Below are 26,978 nucleotides of genomic sequence, written 5' to 3'. Positions count from 1 at the left end.
TGAGAGAACCGTTTGCTTCTGTGTCTAGTGGGCTCCTAGACGACCAGTCAGCGAGAGCAGCGCGGAGTTTTGTTCTGGCTGACGCGTTAGCAGCAGCGGCGGCGGCGGTGCTAGGTGCCAGCGGCGGCTAGGTGGCATGTCCGGTTGCCAGGTAACCGCCGCGGCCGGCCGGCCACGCTGCCTCGGGCGGCGGCCGCCAGAGGTCAGCGCCTCCGCGCACCCGCCAGGTGAGTCGGCATGACGGACGGCGCACGGCAGTGCCGGGGCGGCCTACGAGAAGTGGATGTGGTGGGCATGCGCGCCGCTATCGCCCAGCCGTCGCGTTCTTACGTGCGTGTGCATGTGTGTGTGTGTGTGGTGCGCGAGAGATAGCGTGTCAGTCTAATCTGTGACAGTGTCAGGCGCCGAGCCGGAGCGTCACCATGTCGTCCGACAGGTTTCACAAGTGAGTAAGACGCACCTGTTTTGTTTTTCCTGACCAGCGGTCGTACAGTGCTAATTCTGCAGCCCTCTGAAAACGCTTCAGAAGGATTCTATCTCACTTCTCATAATGTTTAAGTTATGCAAGAAAGTGGCACCTGCAGATGAGCACCATGTTGCCGAAACTCATCGTTTTCTTTATTTTTTTATTTTTATACACATATTTGTTTCACCTGCCAAGATCAGGGTCTGAAAATATAGCCACAGTCATCGTAAGTTATCGTTGCTACTGCGGAGAAAATTTCTTTTTCTACTGTGCTCTTTGATGAACTGGGTTTCAGAAGTGAGTCCGGGGCACTTGTTTCGTTTTCTCCGCTGAGCGGCTTTACAGGGCTAATTCTGTCAGCAGCTCTTCGTTAGTGAGATGAGGATACCTTTCGACACGCTTCGGAAAGCTTCTTCCTCATTTCTCATCATGGGAGTGACGGACAACATTTAAATAAAGCGAGGAAATGGCACCCGAAGATAGCACCATGTTGCCTAAACTAGTGTTCTTAGCTTTTTTGTATACATTATTTTTTTTTATTTATGCATTTGTCTCACATGGCAAGATTAAGGCATTCGGTGCCTCTCTTACTTATACCAAGAAATGCTTAGTGAATCGACAAGAGAACATGCGTAGTATTGATTAGAGGAAGAACGAGAATAATAGAGCAAGGCTAGGAGATGCAGAAGTAAGGAAGAAAGAGGTACGGACGAGAAAATCATGAGTTGTGGTCACAGTCCGACAGAGATACTGGTTCAGTATTGGACAGACCGAAAGCAGCTGGGATATTCCGCGAGGGTAGTTACGCTTATGATAACAATGTCCTCTGGAATACAGGGTGGCTTTGGGTAAGCCGCAGGTTGGAGGGTAGTTTGTTCCGGAATCCCATGCCTGAAATTGAGGAGGAGACGAAGAAAGAGCTAGTGTTGTGCAGACGTACATCCAAGACGCTGAACATACCTGATGTGGTGTTGAAGTTATGAAATGATTACAGGTATATTAGTAAACAATGATAGACAGCTGGATTTATTTGATGAAGCATCAAGATAGTCTGAAGAGCGTATAGAAGGGAACTCATCTCAGTGTGATGCTGATACATGCAGAAATAGTGCTACAGAGTCCTGGCTTAGTTTGTCTACGTTGTGGATTCATGATGCTGGGATTGTGCCTAAGGCATGTAAATATGAAGACTTACACAAACGAGGCGTATAAGTGCGTGCACGGAGTCAAAATTTTTCACGTTTGCTAGATACTGACTGAATCAACAAAAGGTGTTCAGTCAGAGGCATATTATCGTTGCCACGACATATAATATTGTTTTTTCCTGATTTGCTCTATTTGAAAGCTGTGATGGTTTCTTTGATCTTTGGTAAGACTATCCTTGGAGAACCCATCTTGTGCTCTGTTGCCATTGATGCTGAGTCGAGGTGACCAACACGCTAGTAACCATTGTTTTTTAATAGCCGAAAGTTAATTTTCTGCATTAGATGCATGTATATCTCGGGCTTTTACTATACTGTATAAATTATGAAAAGTATGTGATAGGTGATTATACATACGTGCAGGTTCTTACAAAATTTCTGTTACAGCCTTCTAGGGATCGTAAAGAGGATTTTGATAAGGAACCTAAGGCCGGAAACGTACCGTTGGGATGTAGAATAAGTTTGAAAATCGGATCTCTTTCAAATCTCGTGGTATGGACACAAACTGAGAAGAGAACGCCATCGTCAGTCTCCGTTATAATTATGACGTTACATATCATTTTCCTCTGACTAAAACGATGTCATGCTTCGTCACGTAGAAGAGAACCCCATGACGAGTACTCGAAACATTGCTCACATCATGGACTCCCGTAGAGCACACAGGTCGCAACGTACCGCCTTCGCTGTTTGCCTATCGTGAAGTGGGATATTCGAAAGTGATTTACTCTTCAAACTTGTTTTGTATTCAATTATACAGGCCTATCCATACAAACATGAACTACTTCAGTTTATCATAATTTCCCTCAGAAGGCTCGTAGAAACGGGAAAGTTGTTTTGTTGCTCTCAGAAGCTCTGGGAGAATCAGAAGTAGCGCCTATTGTTGGCAAGTTTATTGCTGTTTCTGCACCCGTGGTCCTTTGTCCGGTGTAGTGCCGCGCTTGCTCGTCTAGTCTTAGTTCGTTCGTAGCATCGTCGGTCGCGATTTGTGGAGTCTGTGATTGTGTAGTTCACGCCGCGTCACAATAACGAGCAAATACGTGATCCGTTTGCTGCGTTTAGCTGGCAGAAACATGCAGTACACACTTCGAGAGCGGGTTTTTATTGTGAAAACATATTGGAAGGCGGAATCATCGGTTACAACACAATGGGAATTGCGCAGAGAATTCAACGTGCGCGATGTTCCAACAAAGGCAACAATTTTATCGACTGTTCAAATGGTTCAAATGGCTCTGAGCAATATGGGACTTAACTTCTGAGGTCATCAGTCCCCTAGAACTTCGAACTACTTAAACCTAACTAACCTAAGGACATCACACACATCCATGCCCGAGGCAGGATTCGAGCCTGCGACCGTAGCGGTCGCGCGGCTCCAGACTGTAGTGCCTAGAACCGCTCGGCCACTTCGGCCGGCTTTATCTACTGTAAGGAAGCTGGACACAACTGGTGTACTAACAAGGGAACCTCCCCATCGCACCCCCCTCAGATTTAGTTATAAGTTGGCACAGTGGATAGGCCTTGAAAAACTAAACACAGATCAATCGAGAAAACAGGAAGAAGTTGTGTGGAACTATGAAAAAAATAAGCAAAATATACAAACTGAGTAGTCCATGTGCAAGATCGGCAGCATTGGGGACCATTTCAGCACAGGAGCGCTGTGGTCCTGTGGTTAGAGTGAGCAACTGCTTAACGAGGGGTTCTTGGTTCAAGTCTTCCCTCGAGTGAAAATTTTAATTTTTTTATTTTCGCGAAGTTAAGATCTGTCCGTTCGTTCATTGACGTCTCTGTTCACTGTAATAAGTTTAGTGTCAGTGTTTTGCGACCGCACCGCAAAAGCGTGCGATTAGTAGACGAAAGGACGTGCCTCTCCAATGGGAACCGAAAACATTTGATCGCAAGGTCATAGGTCAACCGATTCCTCCATAGGTAAACACGTCTGATATATTCTATACGACACTGGTGACTGCATGTGCGTCACATGACAGAAATACACTCCTGGAAATTGAAATAAGAACACCGTGAATTCATTGTCCCAGGAAGGGGAAACTTTATTGACACATTCCTGGGGTCAGATACATCACATGATCACACTGACAGAACCACAGGCACATAGACACAGGCAACAGAGCATGCACAATGTCGGCACTAGTACAGTGTATATCCACCTTTCGCAGCAATGCAGGCTGCTATTCTCCCATGGAGACGATCGTACAGATGCTGGATGTAGTCCTGTGGAACGGCTTGCCATGCCATTTCCACCTGGCGCCTCAGTTGGACCAGCGTTCGTGCTGGACGTGCAGACCGCGTGAGACGACGCTTCATCCAGTCCCAAACATGCTCAATGGGGGACAGATCCGGAGATCTTGCTGGCCAGGGTAGTTGACTTACACCTTCTAGAGCACATTGGGTGGCACGGGATACATGCGGACGTGCATTGTCCTGTTGGAACAGCAAGTTCCCTTGCCGGTCTAGGAATGGTAGAACGATGGGTTCGATGACGGTTTGGATGTACCGTGCACTATTCAGTGTCCCCTCGACGATCACCAGTGGTGTACGGCCAGTGTAGGAGATCGCTCCCCACACCATGATGCCGAGTGTTGGGCCTGTGTGCCTCGGTCGTATGCAGTCCTAATTGTGGCGCTCACCTGCACGGCGCCAAACACGCATACGACCATCATTGTCACCAAGGCAGAAGCGACTCTCATCGCTGAAGACGACACGTCTCCATTCGTCCCTCCATTCACGCCTGTCGCGACACCACTGGAGGCGGGCTGCACGATGTTGGGGCGTGAGCGGAAGACGGCCTAACGGTGTGCGGGACCGTAGCCCAGCTTCATGGAGACGGTTGCGAATGGTCCTCGCCGATACCCCAGGAGCAACAGTGTCCCTAATTTGCTGGGAAGTGGCGGTGCGGTCCCCTACGGCACTGCGTAGGATCCTACGGTCTTGGCGTGCATCCGTGCGTCGCTGCGGTCCGGTCCCAGGTCGACGGGCACGTGCACCTTCCGCCGACCACTGGCGACAACATCGATGTACTGTGGAGACCTCACGCCGCACGTGTTGAGCAATTCGGCGGTACGTCCACCCGGCCTCCCGCATGCCCACTATACGCCCTCGCTCAAAGTCCGTCAACTGCACATACGGTTCACGTCCACGCTGTCGCGGCATGCTACCAGTGTTAAAGACTGCGATGGAGCTCCGTATGCCACGGCAAACTGGCTGACACTGACGGCTGCGGTGCACAAATGCTGCGCAGCTAGCGCCATTCGACGGCCAACACCGCGGTTCCTGGTGTGTCCGCTGTGCCGTGCGTGTGATCATTGCTTGTACAGCCCTCTCGCAGTGTCCGGAGCAAGTATGGTGGGTCTGACACACCGGTGTCAATGTGTTCTTTTTTCCATTTCCAGGAGTGTATGTTGTCGACCCCCCTATCTTTTACACTTGGCGAATGGGTAAAAAGATTCTTCTACCTTGCCTGATTTAGGTTTTCTTGTGTATGTGATAATCACTCCCAAAAAAAATTATGAAAACAAGAGTTTGTCAGATAATAATTGTCTGAAAATATAAAGTTAAACTTTTCACTTGAGGGAAGCTTTGAACCAAGGACGTCTCGCTCCGCAGCTGCTCACTCTAACCACGGGACCATGGCGCTCCTGAACTCATACTGTTCTTGAAGTTGCCTATCTTGCCATGGACTCCACAGTATGTATATTTTGCTTATTTTTTTCATAGTTCCACACAACTTCTTCCTGTTTTCTCGATTGATCTGTGTTCAGTTTTTCAAGGCCTATCCACTGTGCCAACTTATAAGTAAATCTGAGGGGGGTGCGATGGGGAGGTTCCCTTGTAAGCAGCGGCAGTGGTAAACACAGATCATCACTAAATGCAGATGCTATTGATTACATTCGAAGACACTTGAGAGCTCTCCGAGGAAATCGTTGCGTCGGTTGAACCAGGATTGTGGAGTTTTCATGGTAGGTGTCAGACAGCTGAAATCGGCATTGCGACCGTACAGGGTGTACATGATGCAAACAAGCATTGCAAGAAGCAGATCATAAGAAATGAATGCGTTGCTGTCGATGGTTTTAAGGGTTTCTTATTCAACATCCAGACATTCTCTCCCTAACGTGGTTTACAGATGAGGTATGGTTCCACTCGTCAGGTTACATCAACACACAAAAGTGCAGAAACTGGGCTGATGTAAACCTCCTATATCATACATGGAACACCACCGCGTGACGAGAAGGTTGGAGTCTGGTGTGCGGTGTCAGCTTCCAGGATTGTTCGCCACATTTTCTTTGATACGACTGTCGACACGAAGGGGTTATACCGGCATCTTCAATACATTTATGGGGCAGCTAGTTGACATCGAACTTAGAGAAAGTTACACTGAAGAGCCAACGAAACTGGTACACCTACCTGATATCGTGTAGGGTCCCTGCGAGTTTGGTTAGTCACTAGTATTGATGACAGCGGAGGGTAAGGGTGTACTAACTGCTAATATCTTATTACACTCAGGGATAGTAGCCTTAGAAAGGTTGGCACCACTGCTTTAGATGCCCCTGAATTTACAAATGAGAGTAGGAACGTTTTGCAGTATTTTGTTGCATCGTCTGTAGATTTGCCCACTTTTACACACCCGCAGCTGCTGATCAGTTTGCCGTAGTGAAAGACTGATGTGGAAGAGCAATTATAACAAAACATTTCTTTCGTCGACACTCGATAGTGCGTCTCTGACAAAACGAAATGCCTGTAGTGAATGGAGAAGACTGCCCACTCTCTGAAGGCTACGTTCAATCTCGAGGAAGTTTCGTAGTGAAATTTTAATGCGACGACTTAAACGATTTCAGTCGCACGTTCCGAGTGGTCTTCTGGTACTTCGAATCCCTCAGTGACTGTCATGGCGGCTACTGTCTGCAGATATCGTTATCTTCTTGAGGATGAAGACTAATTAACTGGGCTGACGCAGTTAAAAAATTGATCCTGATCTAACTAAAGAGGATCTCGAAATATTCCTAGAATGAAACATCTTCTGAAGAGTCAGTCAGTTTGGAAGAAGTGGCTCTGTATATTTCGACTAAATATATTTTTGTTCTGTGACCTTTCTTGTTTTCGTAAACATTGAATCCATATTTGTACTGCCAGAGATTTTTTAACAAAAAAAGGGAAAGTGGCCATGTTATCATTGAAATATCTAATATCGGGAAGATAATTCAAAGTGACCGGTTTTACGCGTGAGGGACAATCTTGTCTTATCACACGTGTTATCAAGAAACGATGCTTACGTCAACATAAAAAAGTCATTTTTACCTCTCACAGCCGGCCGAAGTGGCCGTGCGGTTAAAGGCGCTGCAGTCTGGAACCGCAAGACCGCTACGGTCGCAGGTTCGAATCCTGCCTCGGGCATGGATGATTGTGATGTCCTTAGGTTAGTTAAGTTTAACTAGTTCTAAGTTCTAGGGGATTAATGACCTCAGCAGTTGAGTCTCATAGTGCTCAGAGCCATTTGATCCATTTTTTAACTCTCACAAATAAGAAAGGTTTCTGAAAACTCCTTTGCCATCTTAAGTGAAGATTTTCGAATATTTTCTACTTCACCAGCGGTTAATCCAGAAGTGGCAGACTGATAATGACTCACCACTGCTCGACATGCTTTCATCGAAGAAAAAAATATTGCTGAGAGTGTGACCGTTTGCAGGAAACCACTCACTAATACTTCTAAGAACATTACTTACTATTTCCTCTATGAATATATGAAGATGGTATCTGTTCTTTCAGACATGTCCGAAAGAACAAATACCATCTTCATATAGTTAAGGCTAACCGGCCATTGACCTTCTTCTTCTGTGCTGGATGCACACGCATTGCCCGAACTCTTACGGCACTCTGTAAGATTGTCTGCCACGAGTAATGAGTGTAATGGGCAGGGGCACTACGAATGTAGTGTGTGGACATTAAGTTGGGAATGTGGGTCTCACGGGGAGCGTGCGGGCGATAAATCACTGCAGTCGCACTGTCCTCTGTGCCCTCGGTGGCTCAGATGGATACAGCGTCTGCCATGTATGCAGGAGATCCCGAGTTCGAGTCCCGATTTGGGCACACATTTTCAACTGTCCCCGTTGATGTATATCAACGCCTGTCGACAGCTTAGGGACTTGATTTTATTATCATTTCATACCATTTCCTTGGTTGTTTATGTATGCTTGGACTGATAACAATACATGTGTCATCCGCAAATTCTGACTGTTGTATGTAACACGTAAGGTCGTTTACATACATGAGGAACAATAGTGGGCCCTACATTGAGCCTTAGGAGACCCCACAAGTGATTCCTCCCCAGTCAGAAGAAACTCCCCTGTTAACTAAGTACAACTTCCTGCATTATTTGGTTAGATATGACATTATCCATTGGTTAATAAACCATCAATTCCATAAAATCTTAGTTTATCTAGGAGATTGCTAACAATCATCGTCTCCGAACTGTTCCTCAACTGTACACAGTACACAGTGCTCTAAATTGTGCTCATTGTTGTTGATGTTGTGGTCTTCAGTCCTGAGACTGGTTTGATGCAGCTCTCCATGCTACTGTATCCTGTGCAAGCTTCTTCATCTCCCAGTACTTACTGCAACCTACATGCTTCTGAATCTGCTTAGTGTATTCATCTCTTGGTCTCCCTCTACGATTTTTACCCTCCACGCTGCCCTCCAGTGTTAAATTTGTGATCCCTTGATGCCTCAGAACACGTTCTACCAACTGGTCTCTTCTTCTTGTCAAGTTGTGCCACAAACTCCTCTTCTCCCCAATTCTATTCAATACCTCCTCATTAGTTACGTGATCTACCCATTCCCTTTTTGTCCAAACTGTTTGTCGTCCATGTTCCACTTACATACATGGCTACACTCCACACAAGTACTTTCAGAAACGACTTCCTGACACTTAAATCTCTACTCGATGTTAACAAATTTCTCTCCTTCAGAAACGCTTTCCTTGCCATTGTCAGTCTACATTTTACATCCTCTCTACTTCGACCATCAGTTATTTTGCTCCCCAAATAGCAAAACTCCTTTACTACTTTAAGTGTCTCATTTCCTAATCTAATTCCCTCAGCATCATCTGAGTTAATTCGACTACATTCCATTATCCTCGTTTTGATTTTGTTGATGTTCATCTTATATCCTCCTTTCATGACACTGTCCATTCCGTTCGACTGCTCTTCCAAGTCCTTTGCTGTCTCTAACAGAATTACAATGTCAACGGCGAACCTCAAAGTTTTTATTTCTCCTCCATGGATTTTAATACCTACTCCGAATTTTTCTTTTGTTTCCTTTACTTCTTGCTCAATATACAGATTGAATAACATCGAGGAAAGGCTACAACCCTGTCTCACTCCCTTCCCAACCACTGCTTTCCTTTCATCCTCCTCGACTCTGCCATCTGGTTTCTGTTCAAATTGTAAATAGCCTTTCGATACCTGTATTTTACCCCTGCCACCTTTAGAATTTGAAATTGTGCTCATATCGCTCTGCATTTAGCGTTATCTTAAGCGCAGTAAGGAAAGCACACCCTAACCACGAAAAACACCACAATGCCGCAACACTGCTTGCTCTGTATTTCACTGTTGTCACCTCACATGATGGCAGGTAAAGCTCTCCACGAATTTTGCCAGAACCAAACCCTTACATCCAGTTATCACACGGTATGCGTGATTCATCACTCCAAAACACTCCCTTCCAGTTATCCAATGGCCAGTGGCATTGCATTTTACACCACCTAAAATGTCGCTTAGATCGACTACAGAAATTTCTTGCTAATATGGAGGTGCTCCACAAACGATCATAGTTCTCCATTCTTTTTAACTCCCTTATATAAAGGAACGAGAGAGGCAATTCTGACGTTGCGGTAGATAATGGAAGCAAGACTAAAGAAAAATCAAGACACGTTCATAGGATTTGTCGACCTGGAAAAAGCCTTCGACAATGTCCAATGGCGCATGATGTTCGAAATTCTGTGAAAGATAGGGGTAAGCTATAGGGAGAGACGGGTAATGTACAATATGTACAAGAGCCAAGAGGAAATAATAAGAGTGAACGACCAAGAACGAAGTGGTCGGATAAAAAAGGGTGTAAGACGGGGATGTAGTCTTCCCCCTCCCCCCCCCTACTGTTCAACCTGTACAAAGAAGAAGCAATGATGGAAATAAAAGAAAGGTTCAGGAGTAGATTTGAAATTCAAGGTGAAAGGATGTCAATGATACGATTCACTGATGACATTGCTATCCTGAGTGAAAGTGAAGAAGAATTACATGATCTGCTGAACGGAATGAACAATCTAATGAGTACAGAAAACGGATAGAGAGTAAATGGAAGAAAGACAAAAGTAATGAGAAGTAGCAGAAATAAGAGCACCGAGAAACTTAACATCAGGTTTGATGGTCACAAAGTACGAGTAGATGAAATTAAGTATTCAGCTACCTTGGCAGTAAAATAACCAATGACCGTCGGAGCAAGGAGGATATCAAAAGCAGACTAGCAATGGCAAAAAAGGCATTCCCAGCCAAGAGAAGACTGCTGGTATCAAACATAGGCCTTAGTTTGAGGAAGAAATTTCTCAGAACGGCGTCTGGAGAACAGCATTGTATGGTAGTGAAACATGGACTGTGAGAAAACAGGAACGGAAGGGAATCGAAGCATTTAAGATGTGATGCTACAGACAAATGTTGATAATCAGATGGACTGATAAGGTAAGGGTCGAGGAGGTTCTGCGCAGAATCGGAGAGGAAAGGAATATGTGGTAAACAGTGAGAAGGAGAAGGGTTAGGATGATAGGACATCTGTTAAGATATGAGGGAACGACTTACATGGTACTAGAGATAACTGTAGAGAGCAAGAACTGAAGAGGAAGACAGAGATTGAAATATATCCAGCAAATAATTGAGGACGTAGGTCGCAAGTGCTGCTCTGAGATGAAGGTGTTGGAAAAGGAAAGGAACTCGTGGCGGGCCGCATAAAACCATCAGAAGACTGACGAACCCAAAAAAAGAAAAAAAACAATGCACAGTCATATGAAGTATTGTGAGGGGGGTGAGGGGGTGAGGGCTGTGCGAGGTGTAGAGGGAATGTGGAAAGAGACCAAGGCTTAACCACAGTGAGCAGCTTCAAATGGATGTATGCTGCTGTAATTATGCAGCGACGAAAGTGCTTGCGCAGGATAGAGTAGCGTGGGAAGCTGCATCAAACCAATCTTCGGACTGAAGACCATAACAACAACAACAACAACAACAGGTTCACTACCGTCTCGCCATTTCGTGTTGTGACAGAACGGATCGGTTTCACAGTAGCGAAGATGGACAAATGCTCACAGCTCTTAAGATATGCATTTTCGATCCTGTCTTTACTGGGCATTTCTTCTTGTTTTGGCCCATTCTACCACCTCCTAAAATCTGCACTACTTTTTTACAATAAGCTTTGACTTTTGCGGTCGAATAGCATTACCTCTAATGTACTCATACTTTGACACAACTGCTTTGATATGAACTTGTTGTAAACATTTGTGTTTGGTCAGCTGCAAATCTTACGATTATTAGTGTAACTGCAATGGTGTTAATAATAAGTGTAAGTATAATGAGCAAGATTCAAACACGGGTACATAATGCTGACTTAAAATGATCGAGATGAGAAGGTCACTCCATAATTCTACCCCGGTCACTTCACAGAGTTCCACATTTCAAGTATTCGAGCATATTATCGTAGCACTTCTTCATTCATAAAGTCGCCTCATGACAGTTACTGTGCTAAAGAAGCACCATAGTTCCGTTCACACTGTATCGGTGTGAAATCAACTATTGGACACACAGCAGAAAATAATGGAAGCAACAGAATGCAGCTACATTAAAACATTCAAAGTGAGCCAAGAGAGTTCGAAGTCACTACGGTGTTAGTAATCAAATAAACAAATGGTACAAGTAGTGAATGATTGAGCTTTATTTAATCGAGATTTAATTCTGTACGGTTGTGTACATACGAGTATAAAACATCTGTAGCCAGTGATCTGGTTCCGCACAATAAATGTACTCGGAATCCACAGTAGCCACCAAAGAGAAGTTCACTTTTGAACTAGGTAGGAAATTACACTAGATTTCCGTGGGCAGATGTTCTGGAATGTCAGCTATACGTTGCATTAGCCTTTTCCGCCGACGAGTTCTCGCTGAGTTAACGATGCTCTCATTAATATCGTTGACTCCGCGGGCAGTAGACGGTGGTATTATCCTAGAAACTAGTGGAACTAATTGCCTGTGTTATATCCGCTGTGGATTAGTGGGTAAGATTTGGGATTCATTTCGAGGAGGACGCAATTATTTTTCCCTTCCCTTTTTGTGGCATTTATTGCGATGTTCACCTCTTCCTGTGTCTTGTGTATGGGAAAAACGGCAAGATGCATCGCGGTCCAATTTCTACATTAGCCTGTACGCCTGACCGCTTGAGTGACATAGTGCGCATTTCGAAGGGAATCAAGAGCTTACAGATAGGCCCATCGGTCAGAAAGACATGAAGAGTCCCAGAATGAAATTTTCACTCTCTGCAACAGTGTGTGCGCTGATGTGAAACTTCCTGGCCGATTAAAACTGTGTACCGGGCCGCAAAACGAACCCAGCGCCTTTTCCTTTCGCGGGTAAGTGCTCTCTCAACCGAGATATCCGAGCACGACTGATTACCCGAACTCGCAGCTTTACTTCCGCCAGTACCTCGTCTCTTTGGAGGCAAAGGTCCGAGGTGAGGTTCCCGGTTCGGCACACAGTTTTAATCTGCCAGGAAGTTTCACATCAGCGCACGGTCCATCACAGAGTGTGAAAATGTCTGTTGTACCGGACGAAAGTACACTCGCCAGTATAATTGTGAGTTCTTTGGTTAGCTTCAAGGGGAGAACCGAGTGGATACCATTACATGTAAAATGTTAGTTCACTTTATTACAACATAGATAAGAAGAACTGCTTAACTTTGTACAATCCATTTCCGCAGGGCCGGCCGCGGTGGTCTCGCGGTTCTAGGCGCTCAGTCCGGAATCGCGCGACTGCTACGGTCGCAGGTTCGAATCCTGCCTCGGGCATGGATGTGTGTGATGTCCTTAGGTTAGTTAGGTTTAAGTAGTTCTAAGTTCTAGGGGACTGATGACCACAGATGTTAAGTCCCATAGTGCTCAGAGCCATTTGAACCATTTGAACCATTTCCGCAGGAATGCTATGAGTCTCTGAACTTTAACGTATCACTTGACACAGAGAAACATAAGACTCTCACTCAGAATACATTTAACAATAACTTCTACATATTGTTCTGCCTAATACACTGATCATACAGCCGTCCTGCTAGAAGACAATACGTCTTAGTTAGTCGACTGGGCTGAGCGTAACAGTACTCGGCCACAAGTAGAAGATCCGTTGCGGCGGCGTAACGAAACGTTTGTGGGCGTGGCTACGCTGGTGTTGCTAATTCGTCGATGTGGCTTGCAGAGGCTGTCTTTTGTTGTCGTTGCGTTGCGAGGTACCAACCTTGTATTGGCACCTCGCTCTTCGGATGACACCACAATTTCACTCGGGAAACAATCTTTCAGGCTGTGGCTAAACCATGTCTCCGCAATATCATTTCTTGCAGAACGGCTAGTCCTACAGGTACGCAAGAGATCTTCTGTGAAGTGTGAAAGATAGAGATGAGGTACTGGCGAAAGTAAAGCCGTGAGGCCGAATGTGAGTTGTGCTCGGGTAGATCAGTCGGTAGAGCACTTGCCCGCGAAAGGCAAAAAAAGGTTCCAGGTTCGAGTCTCGGTCCACCATCCAGTTTTAATCTGCCATCAAGTATCGTATATTGTTGCTGGTTGTGAGACGTCAGGATTTTTCCATCATTTTTCCTACTGTGACGATCTCAAGAGCAGCACTCGACTCAACGACCTCAATTATTTGTTGTATACATTCCAATCTCTGCCTTCGCCTACGGGTTTCACCTTCTACAGTTCCTTCTAGGACCATGGCGGTTAGCGGTTCTAGGCGCTTCAGTCCGGAACCGCGCGACTGCTACTGTCGCAGGTTCGAATCCTGCCTCGGGCTTGGATGTGTGTGATGTCCTTAGGTTAGTTAGGTATAAGTAGTTCTAAGTTCTAGGGGGCTAATGACCTCAAATGTTAAGTCCCATAGTGCTCAGAGCCATGTGAACCATGGCAGTTAACTCTGTTGCCTTGACATACAATGACGGAAGAAAGTGGCTACACCAAGGAGTTGTGCGACAGAATCTAAAGTTGGAAAGCCCATGTTTCTGCATCTGAAAGTTGACATCTATCCAGATTTCGCGCATGTCGCATAACGGTGATGCTAGTAGCACCACTACGGGGATGAAAATCACGTTTGCTTGAAATATATGCTGTAATGGTCGTGAGCGTTAGTTACCTTTGAGACTGGACGTGGTGAGTTGATGCTAGTCAAGAACGCTTTTAAGGCAACAAAGGCACCGTTATCAACACCTCACTGAGTTTGAACGAGGTCCTGCAATAGGGCTACGGCCGGCCGGTGGGGCAAGCGGTTCTAGGCGCTTCAGTCTGGAACCGCGCGACCACTACGGTCGCAGGTTCGAATCCTGCCTCGGGCATGGATGTGTTTGATGTCCTTAGGTTAGTTAGGTTTAAGTAGTTCTAAGTTCTAGTGGACTGATGACCTCAGCTGTTAAGTCCCACAGTGCCCTCAGCTGTTAAGTCCCACAGTGCTCAGAGCGATTTGAACAAATAGGGCTACGAGAAGCTAGATGTCCCTTCTGCAATGTTGCAGGAAGACTTGGCAGGAATGTAAGCCACTGTACATGATTGTTGGCAGCGGTGGTTACGAGAATGTACGGTTCGCGAGAAGACCGGACTCCAGATAGCCTCGTGGTGCTACTTAGACGAAAGGCCATCGTGTTAGGCACTGGGCTCTGGCGCATCATCCTGCATCTGCAGCAGCAATATGAGCAGCAGTTGGCCCCACAGTGACACAACGAACTGGTACAAATCGGTTACTTCAAGGACAGCTCCAAGCCAGACGTCCTGTTGTGTCCATTCCGCTGACCCCAAACCACCGCCTTTGCCGACGTCAGTGGTGTAAAGCGAGAGCTCACTGGAGTGCAGGATTGGAGTCTGTTGTGCTTTCTGACGAAAACTGGTTCTTCCTCGGTGCCAGTGATGGCCGTTTGTTGATTAGAAGGAAGCCGGTTGAGGACCTGCAACCAACCTGTCTGCGTGCTGACACACTGAAGCCACACCAGAGGCTAAGGTCTGCGGTGCGATTTAGAGTGATAGGAGGAGCACTCTCGTGGTTATCCCACGCATCCTGATTGCAAATTTGTACGTCAGTCCGGTGATTCGACCAGTTGTGCTAGCATACATGAACAGCACTTCACGGACTGTTTTTCAGTAGCATAATCCTCGCCCACATACCGCTGTTGTAGCCCAACATGCTCTAAGAGTGTCGACATGTTGGCTTGGCCTGCTCGATCACCAGACCTGTCTCCAATCGAGCGCATAGGGGACATCATTGGACGACAGCTCCTGCGTCATCCACGAACACCATTAAGCGTCCCTGTGTTGACCGACCAAGTGCAGGAGGCATGGAACTCCAGCCCACAAACTGACATCCGGCACCTGTACAACGAAAAAATGTTCAAATGTGTGTGAAATCTGATGGGACTTAACTGCTAGGGTCATCAGTCCCTAAGCTTACACACTACTTAACCTAAATTATCCTAAGGACAAACACACACACCCGTGCCCGAGGGAGAGTTCTAAACTCCGCCGGGATCAGCCGCACAGTCCATGACTGCAGCGTCGTAGACCGCTCGGCTAATCCCCCGCGGCCCTGTACAACACAATGCTCCCAAGCTCACGTTTGTTTTCAATATTATGGCGGTTATACTGGTTGTTAACGTACGAGCATTTCACATTTGCAATGGCTTATCTCGCCCTTCATTAAAACCTGTGATCTCGCAATGTTAATTACTTACATATGTTACCTAGCTAAATGTGTTCCCGAAATTACATTACTCTACATTAATCATTTTTTGGTATTGCGACTTTATTCCGTCAATATGTAAAAAGAAGAAATCAGAAAGAAATTAGCACCAAACTAAAGAAGACAGTGCCTGTATACCAACTTAAACTAACAGTCCCAGTAATAGTAAGTGACAATTATACTGAAGAATAGCTTATGTATGGAAGGTGATACGTAACCGACAATTATAACTATAGGCAATAGGGAATAAATAGACAATTACAATAAAATAACTAAATACATGAACAATGGAGTAACAGAATGGAAGAGACAGTGTGGGAAGCATTGCAAAACTGTGGAGATCAAGTGAAGTTTAGAGGAAGGGAAGTATTCAGCTGTGTTAGGTCATTTAATATTAAATAAGGAATGTGGACCAGATGTTTGTTGATTTCCATGACTTACGGCAGTTTAAATATTTGGCCTTTGTTTGCTAAATAGAGGACACGGTATTGTTACTGGCAGCCGTAGCCGTCACTCATTGCATGTTCAGTGAATGCTGAGTAATAATTCTGCAACCTCCAGCTGCGTTCATTTTCAGCCAACCTCGCTGCTCTGCCTGGTTGACCATTATGATGTCCTTGTAAGCCGAAAACCGGTTAATAAAATGAATTAATACTGTAGAACATACACACTATTGTGATTTTCGTTTATAATCATAAATCTGTGCGAACATGAACATATCGCTCTTTTTTTCCGAAAACATTTTCCAACATGAATATATCGCTCTTTTTTCCGAAAACATTTTCCTAGTATTGCCAGCTATTGTTTATCGGATTGTCACTTATTTTTCTGCCCAAATAAAGAAATGCGTTTTACTACTCTCAGTGTCTCATTTCCTAATCTAATTCCTCAGCATTGCATGATTTAATTCAATTACACCCCATTTCTCAACTACTGCCTTTCTTTTATCTCCGTCGAATCTCGTAATCTATGCAAGTTGTAGCTAATCTTTCGATTCCTACATTTTATGCCTATTACCCTCACAATTTCAGAGAGTACATTCCAGTCAACACTGTCAAAAGCTTTCTTTAAATATACAGATGCTATACATGTAGGATTGTGTTTCTTGAACCTGTCGTGTATGGTTAGTTGTAGGAAGAGTATTGTCTCACGTGTTCCATCAATTCTCCGGACCAAATCTATCTACCTCTACTTGACATATTTGTCTTTCTACATCTTCCCTGAATGTATGTGTCACAATCACAATCACACCCTGCGTATTTCAGCCACTAATCGCCGGAACAGGAATACGCAGTGCGTTATTCAAAAATAAAAACTGTGTGTATTTCGCACATTTATTTCTTTTACTCAGACACTATCTGTCATCATGCCCTAGCTTATCATTAAGTAAGACAAGACACGCGCAAGCAGGAAAGATAGTAGTTATCTGAGGGCAGGTAAAGAGGCTCTCTTATTAGAGTCGTTAGTTTTGAAACCCGCCACTTGCTAAGAGGAGTTTATCGTAATATCCGCCTGGCTGACGCGTTTTCTCAGGGCAGATAATAACACGAATGTTCCATTGTGTCGCATTAACACAACAACGGTCCTCAAAGAGCACATTTAAGTCTTAAAAAGTACACAGCTCGCCACCCGTTCAGTGTGATTCACCCTGGGTGTGCGGGCCCCTATTCTTATTTATCGATTGACTCCAGTTGAGTGGAACGAAGCAAGCTGTACTGCCAAACGCAAGACCTCCAAAATGTGTGTGGCAGTAGTTAACGCCTGAATACATGTCACATTAATGAGAACAGTCAGACACAAAAACATCAAGAGATCAGGTGCCAAGTCAGTAGTCACCAAAGAAGGAATTGCTCATAGGCGGAAATGTATTAGGCAGAAGATATGGCCCGTCAGGCATTCGTTAACAATACCAGCCGATACATTTACGGTAAATGTTTATTGATGGCGGAACACGTACGTTGCCTTGGGATTTTCCACCTCCCAACAGTCAAAATAACTGTGAACGTTGGCTTAAGGGAATATCAAACCCTTCATGAGCTCCTAGCGGGGAAACGTCGCACCTATGATATTTTTGTTACATAAAAAGTATTTCTTTGTGTGTACTAAAATATTATGTACGGAGTCTTTTAAACGTTGTGTATAACGTTGTAGCCGCTAAACAAATTACGAGGAGCTTTCCATATTGACTTAACTTTATTTCTTCCCATCATTCATGGTGTGCCATTAGTTTCATCATTACAGTTCTAAGTATGTAGCACTCTGGTCTAACCGTAGGTGGCAGGACAATCACTAAAAGTGTAATACCTCCACAGCAGAGACCATTTTCCCACCTGTTGTCATTACTTGAGTGAACAACATGAGTACTGCACGACGCAGTTTCTGTGGAATGAGGGCGTAAACACTGCGAATATTCACAGATGATTGGTGCCAGTGTTGTTTGGAGAGTGTGCGCCGTAATGAGAAGTGCTCTTGCATCACGACAGCTCTCGTCCCCATACGAGTCGGAAAACCACAGCTACCGTCGCTGAAATTGTGTTGTAGATACTACCATACCACAGTATTCTCTTGGCTAGGCCCCTTCTGATTATCACCTTTTCGAGGCTAGGAAGAAACCTCTGCGTGGACATCACTTCTCAGATTTCCATGAAACGCCAGCAGCTGTCCTGCAGTGGGTGCGACAGACTTCAGAGAAGTGGTTCGAGGGAGACGTACAGGAGTTGAAGAACCGCACCATGAGTGACCCATGGGGGGGGGGGAGGGGGGAAGGGGGGGAGGAAGAGTAAACGAAGAGTAAGTCTCTACGGAACGCCTCTCATATAATTAAATTAACATGTTTACAACCTAACGTAAATATTTTATCATATGCTGAAATACGAGTCATGGGTAATTAAATGTCTCATTAACTAAAATAAGTGTTAGTCACTATAATTTGTGACATTTCATGTATCGAAGACCACAAATAAACTAAAATAAATTAATGAAAAAAACTTCCTCCGAGATAGGAAACAGCTTTGCTGCAGCCTAGGGGCCTGTTTACAGAATAAATCTTTCAAAAATGGTTCAGATGGCTCTAAGCACTATGGGACTTAACATCTGAGATCATCAGTCCCCTAGACTTAGAACTACTGAGCTACTTGAACCTAACTAACCTAAGGACATCTCACACATCCATGCCCGAGGCAGGATTCGAACCTGCAACCGTAGCAGCAGCGCAGTTCCGGACTGAAGCGTCTAGAACCGCTCAGCCACAGCGGCAGGCATAAATCTTTCACCCTGCAGAAGAGTATGTGCTGTTTTGAAACAGAAGAGCGTCTGTGAAGTTTGGAAAATGGAAGAGAGGCAATGGCGGGAGTGAAGCTGTGACGGAATTATGGAGTCGTGCTTGAATAGCTCATTCGTTAAGAGTACTACTTGCGGAAGGCAAGGTCTCTTCTTTGAGTCACGGTCCGACGCAAAGTATTAATCTACCAGAAAGTTTCGTTTCTGCATGTCGTTTGCAGTGAGGTTTCGCAGAAGATCCGCCATGTTGTACTTCCAGCAGAGTGCGAGAATGCTGCATGTTCACTGCCTCTGAGATGTCAGTTCTGACGAAACTTGTCAGGAGCTAAAGACGTAGTTGAGGGTCGAGAAACAGTCTTTCACTAATACGCCACGATAAATAATTCCGTAGTAATCGTAGTGGACTCGTCACTTTTTTCTAGTGACGCTATTCGGAAAATAAGGTGTGATCTATCACGAAATGGAACCCACAGTAAAAATCTGATGAAGCCTTGTGTAGATGTGTTGGACACTGCCTCTAGTATGCCCTTCGATCGCGCCACATCGCTGTTTCAGTTCCGAGCGCACAGTGAGCACGTAAAGATGCCTAGAAAACAAGAGTCTCCCGCCAAGTATGCGCACCTGTAACTCCGCCTGATGTCATGCAGCCCACATAACGTAACTGTTATGCATTTCCTTCTTCATGACAATTCTCGGACATACTCTGCAGGGGCAAGGAGGCTCCTGCAGCGTTTTCGACAGGAAGTGTTTGATTGTCCACCATGTAGGCCAGGCTTGGCTTTCTCTGATTTCCGTCTCTATTCACATGAAGTGCTTGTTGTGAAGCCAACATTTTGGCACAGACAAAAAGCTCCAAATCATCTTAGAGAATTGGCAGAATGCGCAAGCGGCTGACGTCTATGAGGAGGGTATTGGAAAGCTGGCACAATGCTTCGACATACCTGTGTATGTCTTAGTCGGAGCGGCAACTGTATAGAGAAGTAGCCGGAAGCTGTCGCTAACCGTTGCAAATAAAACATTTTTGATTTTCACTGTGGTTTCCATCTTGCGACCAATCGAACCCTACTTTCGAATAGCCCTCGTATTTCACGTGGAAGATACTGAAGCACCATAACTGCAGTTTTTACCACCACTGGATACAGAATGGAATCCCGTGGCAGATGTGACGAAATATTTGCGAACTTTGAGAAGTACTTTCATCGTACATTATACATTATTTGCCTGAAGCGACGAAAATTAGTATTTGAAAAGCTTACACTCTGAATGTCAAATACAAACAAAATATATTCCCGCTGCCCACGTGTGCGCCCATTGTTACCAAAAGTGAAATGAAGGAAATTTTAGGTGCATATTGAGATACTTTTCACGGAGACTCGAGTTAAGTATCAGGTAACATAAGAAAAATAAATTTTTACATCATTATTCGTTACTTTTGTATTGTTAACACTGGCTACGATGCTGTTTATCACATATTGCTGTTGTACAAGGTAAACAGCATTCAAGAATCGACTGAGAAAGAATGGCTCTAAATATTAACATTATAATTACTGTCTGTCAAGCATTTCTTTTGCAAATTTATAACACGATGAGACTTCAAAGAGTAAATTACACATTTCTAGCTTAGCATCCGCTGCTTCGCTCTAGTAGACTGTATGGCGAGCAGAGATTATTTTGTTTTCGTTTAATCGAATTTTTATGTTGTTCACAAACTGCTACACCTTCTAAGGCCATATAAGCATGTTCTTTTCCTGTTGTACTTCTGACCAGAAAGCGATTCTGCTAGCTGGAGTCCAAAGTTTTTGTTAATCATGCCTTTTGAGTTCTTGTGGAGACATTTCTATAGCAACTTTCGCCCCGTAACAAATATTTCTTTATATCTAACCGAGGACTGAAATACCGATTTTCTTTTAAAAAAATGTTTAATGTAACTAAATATTTTCTTAGAATCTTTCATCCCCTATTGCACTTCCTTTTTTTTATTTCTAACCGACAAATAAAATACGAGTTGCCATAAATGTAGCCTTAAAATCCTATAGTAGTTCTTTCGTAATTATGTATTTTCAAAAAACTTTCACACAAAATTTTACCCCATTGGCGGGTTGAATTTCCAAAAATGCTGAAACACGAATTTTTATTTTCTGGCTGAGAAACAAAATACTACTTTTCGTAGTTCTAGCTTCAAAATTCCCTTAATAGCGACGTGCTCTCAAAAATCCTTTCATCTCCTACTTCACGCTCTTAGCAGTGCAATTTCCGACAATCTCTTCTTAAACAATGCCTACAGTGTAAGACCCACACCTTCTCCAAACTTCAAGTTTATATCCTCAGCTGTTTGGCTGGGCGATGATGAGTGAGTGAGTCAGGACATTGCCTTTTATATATATATATAGATTATAGCAGCAAAAGCAACATTTTTTAATACTGTACTACACTTCAAAGTGTCACTGGTACATGACACTATTTTTTAACATAGTCACCAAGTCTTTGTAAGAAATGATCGGAACTTTCTATCACTCATTCATTTCCTCGACACGACAGATATCCCTCTCCCAAGATGTTATTTCAGCTTGCCAATAAGATGAGTGTCGCACAGCGCAAGATCTGGACTTCCCTGTCAGCGTTACCGACGTCTGTGTGGTCTTGGTCAAATTGTTGGCACCATTTTTCTACGGCTAGATGCGACATTGCATTTGGTTTATACACCGTCAAAATTTCACGGTGAACTTCCGTAGAATTTACACGTTTTGTCCACTAGGATCGCACTGTTACACGTACTTCAACTTTAAGTACGTCCTCATTTGCCACGCCATTTCAGTCATACACTATGGTCGGTATTACACCATCTTTGACAAAGAGATATGATCAGACATCCGTCAAACTTCTTCGACAAAGATCCTTGACACGGCGCTAAAACGGGGTATTACACTGTCATCTCATTCTTCTTCAAACTTAAAGATGGTGCACAACCACAACTTATTATGCACTTCATTTGCTTGTACCACAGTTGCAGTGTGTGTGCATTTTGAAGAGAAGCAACTGAAAAAAAGGAAACATACTTCACACTTGGGTGAAGTCGTGGGTTTGACGTCGAGATAGTAAATTTGTTACGAGACCTGCAAGTGGATGAAGGATGTCAAGGCTTGTATAAAGTACTTACGAAGGGATGGGAGTGCATTTCAGTACTTGCTTAGTGAAGTGGCTCCTCATATTACAAAGCAGAATACTCGCTTGGGTAATGCTATATTTGCAGAGGACCAGTTCACCATAACACTGCGATTTCTTAACGCAGGACAGAGATTCTCCAGCTCACGATACAGAACTCAAATACCGCAGTGCACAGTAATCGAAGAAATTCCACACTCGTGTGAACCGATTTATAAAGCACTGAAGGGGAAATATCTGAAGGAAATAAATGTTTAGTACACCATACGGGAATTAAGAACTATTTTCATTTTTGAATAATTTAATTAGTAGAAATAGTGTTCCAACACCAATAAAATTAATGAAAAGTACGAAACTTTTAACTTGTAGCATCCAGAGCTCAAGAAAAGACAAAGTAGAATGGAGAGCTAAGAGAAGCTTTTTTCATATTTTAGAGTGTGTACTGCTCCTGTATTCCGGCTTGCTTAAAAGCCGCCTGGATGTTTCCAGATGCAGAGGTAGATGGCTGTCGTCGAAATTGCGGATTTGAAGTCACCTGTAACACTTCCCATCTGCCCATCAGCACACGATTAAGACCATGCATAGTGTCCCTTGCTCGACCCCCCCCCCCCCCCAAACCAGTCGAAGCAAGTTTATTAGAGAGAGTCAAAGAAACACACCAATTAAACTTCTTTGTAGACACGTTCACATATACAGTACATACGTCAGATAGTTGTAGCGATGCCAGCGCTCCAAGCGGTTACATTTCACATTGGAGTGAACAGAAGACACGACTTTATGATAAAATCTACGGCGAGGCCCTAGCTATTTCTCTGAAGAAAGTCAAGATTTGACGAAGTTCCCTATTACACTATCAGATTTCCTTGACTTAAATATTTGACGTATCAACTTTGACAAAGAAATATGGAAGTGTAATATTGGTCTATAATGAACCTTTTGGCTTTACCGCAGCAGAACAGTGTCCGCAGGAAAGCCGGACATTTACTCTCTTCTGACAACGCGCCATTCTTGTTGCGCGAGCGGGGGACGACGTGTGCAACTTACTGTCTTAAGCCTCTAAGCACATACAAGAAAACCCTCATCCAATTCGAGAGCGCAATAAACGATTTCAAATGAAACAATAAGTACCAGTGAAGACGCCTCATACAATTAGGTATAACTTCTGTGTCAATAAATTTCAGTTGCAAAACATAGATAACACTTATTCTTATCCAAAAGATAAACAGCATTAATTACTTTACATCTACATCTATGCCTCCATCTAAATGGCTACTGACAAGGGAACCTCCCCATCGCACCCCCCTCAGATTTAGTTGTAAGTTGGCACAGTGGATAGGTCTTGAAAAACTGAACACAGATCAATCGAGAAAACAGGAAGAAGTCGTGTGGAACTATGAAAAAAATAAGCAAAAAGTTCAAATGGCTCTGGGCACTATGGAACTTAACATCTATGGTCATCAGTCCCCTAGAACTTAGAACTTCTTAAACCTAACTAACCTAAGGACATCACACAACACCCAGTCATCACGAGGCAGAGAAAATCCCTAACCCCGCCTGGAATCGAACCCGGGAACCCGGGCGTAGGAAGCGAGAACGCTACCGCACGACCACGAGCTGCGGGCTACAAGTTATTGCTCTACCATTCCACTCCCGAACAGTGCCTGGGAAAAATGAACACTCATTAAACCTTTCCGTAAGAGCTCTTATTTCACTTATTTTATTACGATGATCATTACTCCCTCTGTAGATTGGTGACAATAGATATATTTTTTCGCGTTCAGAGGAGAAATTTGGTGATCGAAATTTCGTGAAGAGATCTCGCCGCAACGATTATGGTATCCGTGACCCTCTCTCCCCTATTTCGCGATAGTACGAACGAGCTGCCCTTCTTTGGACTTCTCTGATGTCCTCCGTCAATCCTATCAGTTAAGGTTCCCGCACAGCATAACAATACTCTGGCAGTGGGGGGACAAGCCTAGGTAGGCAGTCTCTTTAGTGCACCTTCTGCATCTGTTAAGTTTTCTGCCGCTAAAATGCAATCTTTGGTTTGCCTTCCCGACAACATTATCTATATAATCGTTCCAATTTAAGTTTTTTGCAATTGTTATTCCTAGGTATTTAACTAATTTAGACTGTTTAGATTTGTGCGATGTATCGTGTAACCGAAATTTAGCGGATTCTTTTGGTACTCATGCAAATGACCTGACACTTTTCCTTATTCAAAGACAAAAAATGGCTCTGAGCGCTATGGGACTTAACATCCGAGGTTATCAGTCCCCTAGAACTTAGAACTACTTAAACCTAACTAACCTAAGGACATCACACACATCCATACCCGAGGCATGATTCGAACCTGCGACCGTAGCGGTCGCGCGGTTACAGACTGAAGCGCCAGAACCGCGCTTGTAAAAAGATCCTAACCGACAGAGACCGTAGACAAGTGTCACGCCTAAAAAACAGCAGTCGGTTTCAAACTCGACAGCAGTTGCTAATATAAATGAAAGCTAGTCTATCTCAACCAGTTTCCAAGTGAACATTGCGAAGACAGTTTCATGCAAGGAAGATCTGGAATCGGGTAGGCTGTACATCTTCAGTGGCCGAGCAGCGCGCAAAGTAGACGATAGCTGGCGGGAGACATGTAGTGTGGTTCGAAGAGTAGCGATTTGGGCTATTTTCAAGTGATGCAAAAGTCCACTGCACCGACGGTCAAATTAGGCGTTTAGTGCACAGTGTGCATTTCAGGCCGGAGGTGGTACTGTAGTGTTTGGGTATATTTTTCGCACCATGACTTTGCCCGACTTACTCAGATCTCCTGAGAAGTAATATGAATGTCTTGGTGATCAAAGCAATGACAAGACTGCGTACTTTTGGATTTCTTGTTGTAAAATTAAATCTCGTAATAAGCTTAGTTTATTTACTCATATGACTTAAGGCCTGTTTGTTGCAATCCATGCTAGATGACGCCATTCGGTGTGCCTGTCAGGTGACTTAACTGTCTCGTGTAGGTGACTGAGTTGAGTACATAAGATGTAGTGTAGGATCGGACTTGTGTTGCAAATGAAGGGAGAGAACAAACACGTGAGGAAAGACTTTAAAATCTGACTGCACGAACTATCTCGTTGCCTACTAAGTTTTATGGCTGTGAGACATCCATATTAAGACGGTAAGATAAGAGCAGAATAGAGACATCGAACATGATATTTTTACGACATACTTTTGGAGTGACTCGGAAAGATAAACTTAAAAGCGATGATATCGGAATTGAACTGAAAAGCCAGGACACAATTAGGGAAACAGACAGTTCAAAAGCAAGAGCTCTCACATCTTGTTCCTGTGACAAAACTTCTCTTGAAACTTCCAGTCATATTAAAATTGTAATCAGAGCTGGTTCTCTAAGGTACCGGGTTCGAGTTCTGGTCCGGCACAGACTTTTAATTTTCCAGAAAGTTTCGAAAGAACACATTGTGCACTTCAGAGTATTTATTTATCGTATGATGACAGTAGAAAATACAAGAAAACTATTTTTAACAAATATATATATTCCCATACAGAGATACACAATCTCAAATTCATAGAGGGTTTAACTCTAGGATTCAAATCCAATCAGAAACATTTGTAAACAAATTATGAAGCTCTTCCGTTGTCGCTTTGAATGCCCTGAGGGAACATCCAAATGTTATATGATATACAGATCGCTGCTCTTCGTCGCAGCCACTTTCAGGGAAGAACTTCCGACCTCTTTCCTGGAGCAATGCTCCACATCTGCCCTGATCAGTTCTGATCCGATTCACTATATACCAGTGTCGTCGGGGTACATAAAGCCCTGGTAGTCGCTCCCAGGGAGTTTGGATGCTTCATGGAAGATTGCTCTTGCCATTGATTTTTTCAGACATATTGCATGTCGAAATGACTAGTTTTGCAGGCTGGTTACTGTACGCCACAATGGATTTCTAGTCCACAATCGCTCGTGTTCTGCTAATGAAAGTTCTGAATGAACTGGTAATTCTGACTTTTGTTCCACTGCAGAGTGAAAGGTTCTTTGGCCTTGGTTATGGCAAAATTGTTTTTCCGCAATAACTTTCTTTCCAAGACTATTAGTCATCAAAACTATGCAGAAGAACTTCAGTGAAATTTGGAAATTAGGGAAGGTGTACACAGAACTGAAGCCATGGTGGTGGGTCGTGAGCTATGCCTGAATGCCTAGAAACGTTCCCTTAGAAAAATTGTACAAGATTGTGCTTAAACTGACACACAATATTTTTGGCGCAACGCAATCTGACTTTCAGTAATCCCTACAAAAGAATGGCCCTGACTAACATCAACCTATACGTTTCACAAATGACTTACCTCACAAAAATCTTCGTTACTCGAACTACTGCAATACAGCGAGCGCCACTACTGCCAGCTAAATAAAAGATTCAAACTACTGAAGGCACTAACTACTGATAGGCATAGCAAATGAAAGGTTTTGATAGAGAACAAACAATGTATTTACGTTACTAGTGTTCAAAAGTCATAATATGTATAGCAGTTCATGACATCCATTCTTACAAATGTACTGTTTCTGATGGACACACGTCCAGATCATCCGCTCTCAAAAATGCGCCATCTCACTTCCCCACATCCACCACTGCTGGCGGCTCACCTCCAACTGCGCAACGCTACGCGCTGTTAACAGCCAACAGCCCAACACTGCAATAGCCAACAACAATGCAAACCAGCCACAGACTGCACACAGCACAGCCAGTGATTTTCATTCAGAGCGCTACGTGGCGTTACCAATATAAAAACCTAAACAGCCTACTTACAACCTCAGTCACGTTCAAAAAAGAGCTGCCCTTGACCATAAGA

General features: G+C 44.0%; 1 protein-coding gene across 1 annotated transcript in view; it reads left to right on the top strand.

Moving 5' to 3' along the window:
- Window positions 1–255: 255 nt before the first annotated feature.
- The window catches only part of LOC124777092 (ankyrin repeat and SAM domain-containing protein 4B), a 262,177-nt gene continuing 235,454 nt past the window's right edge, over window positions 256–26,978 (top strand). Inside the window, exon 1 of the mRNA XM_047252371.1 lies at window positions 256–445. Within this exon, the coding sequence (XP_047108327.1) occupies window positions 423–445 (23 nt within the window). The 5' untranslated portion in view covers window positions 256–422. The remainder of the gene's footprint in view (window positions 446–26,978) is intronic.

Source organism: Schistocerca piceifrons, chromosome 2 (genome assembly GCF_021461385.2).
Source record: "Schistocerca piceifrons isolate TAMUIC-IGC-003096 chromosome 2, iqSchPice1.1, whole genome shotgun sequence".
NCBI classification, from domain to species: Eukaryota; Metazoa; Arthropoda; class Insecta; order Orthoptera; family Acrididae; genus Schistocerca; species Schistocerca piceifrons.
Note: the sequence above shows the minus strand (reverse complement) of the source record. Positions and strands in the feature narration are given on the sequence as shown.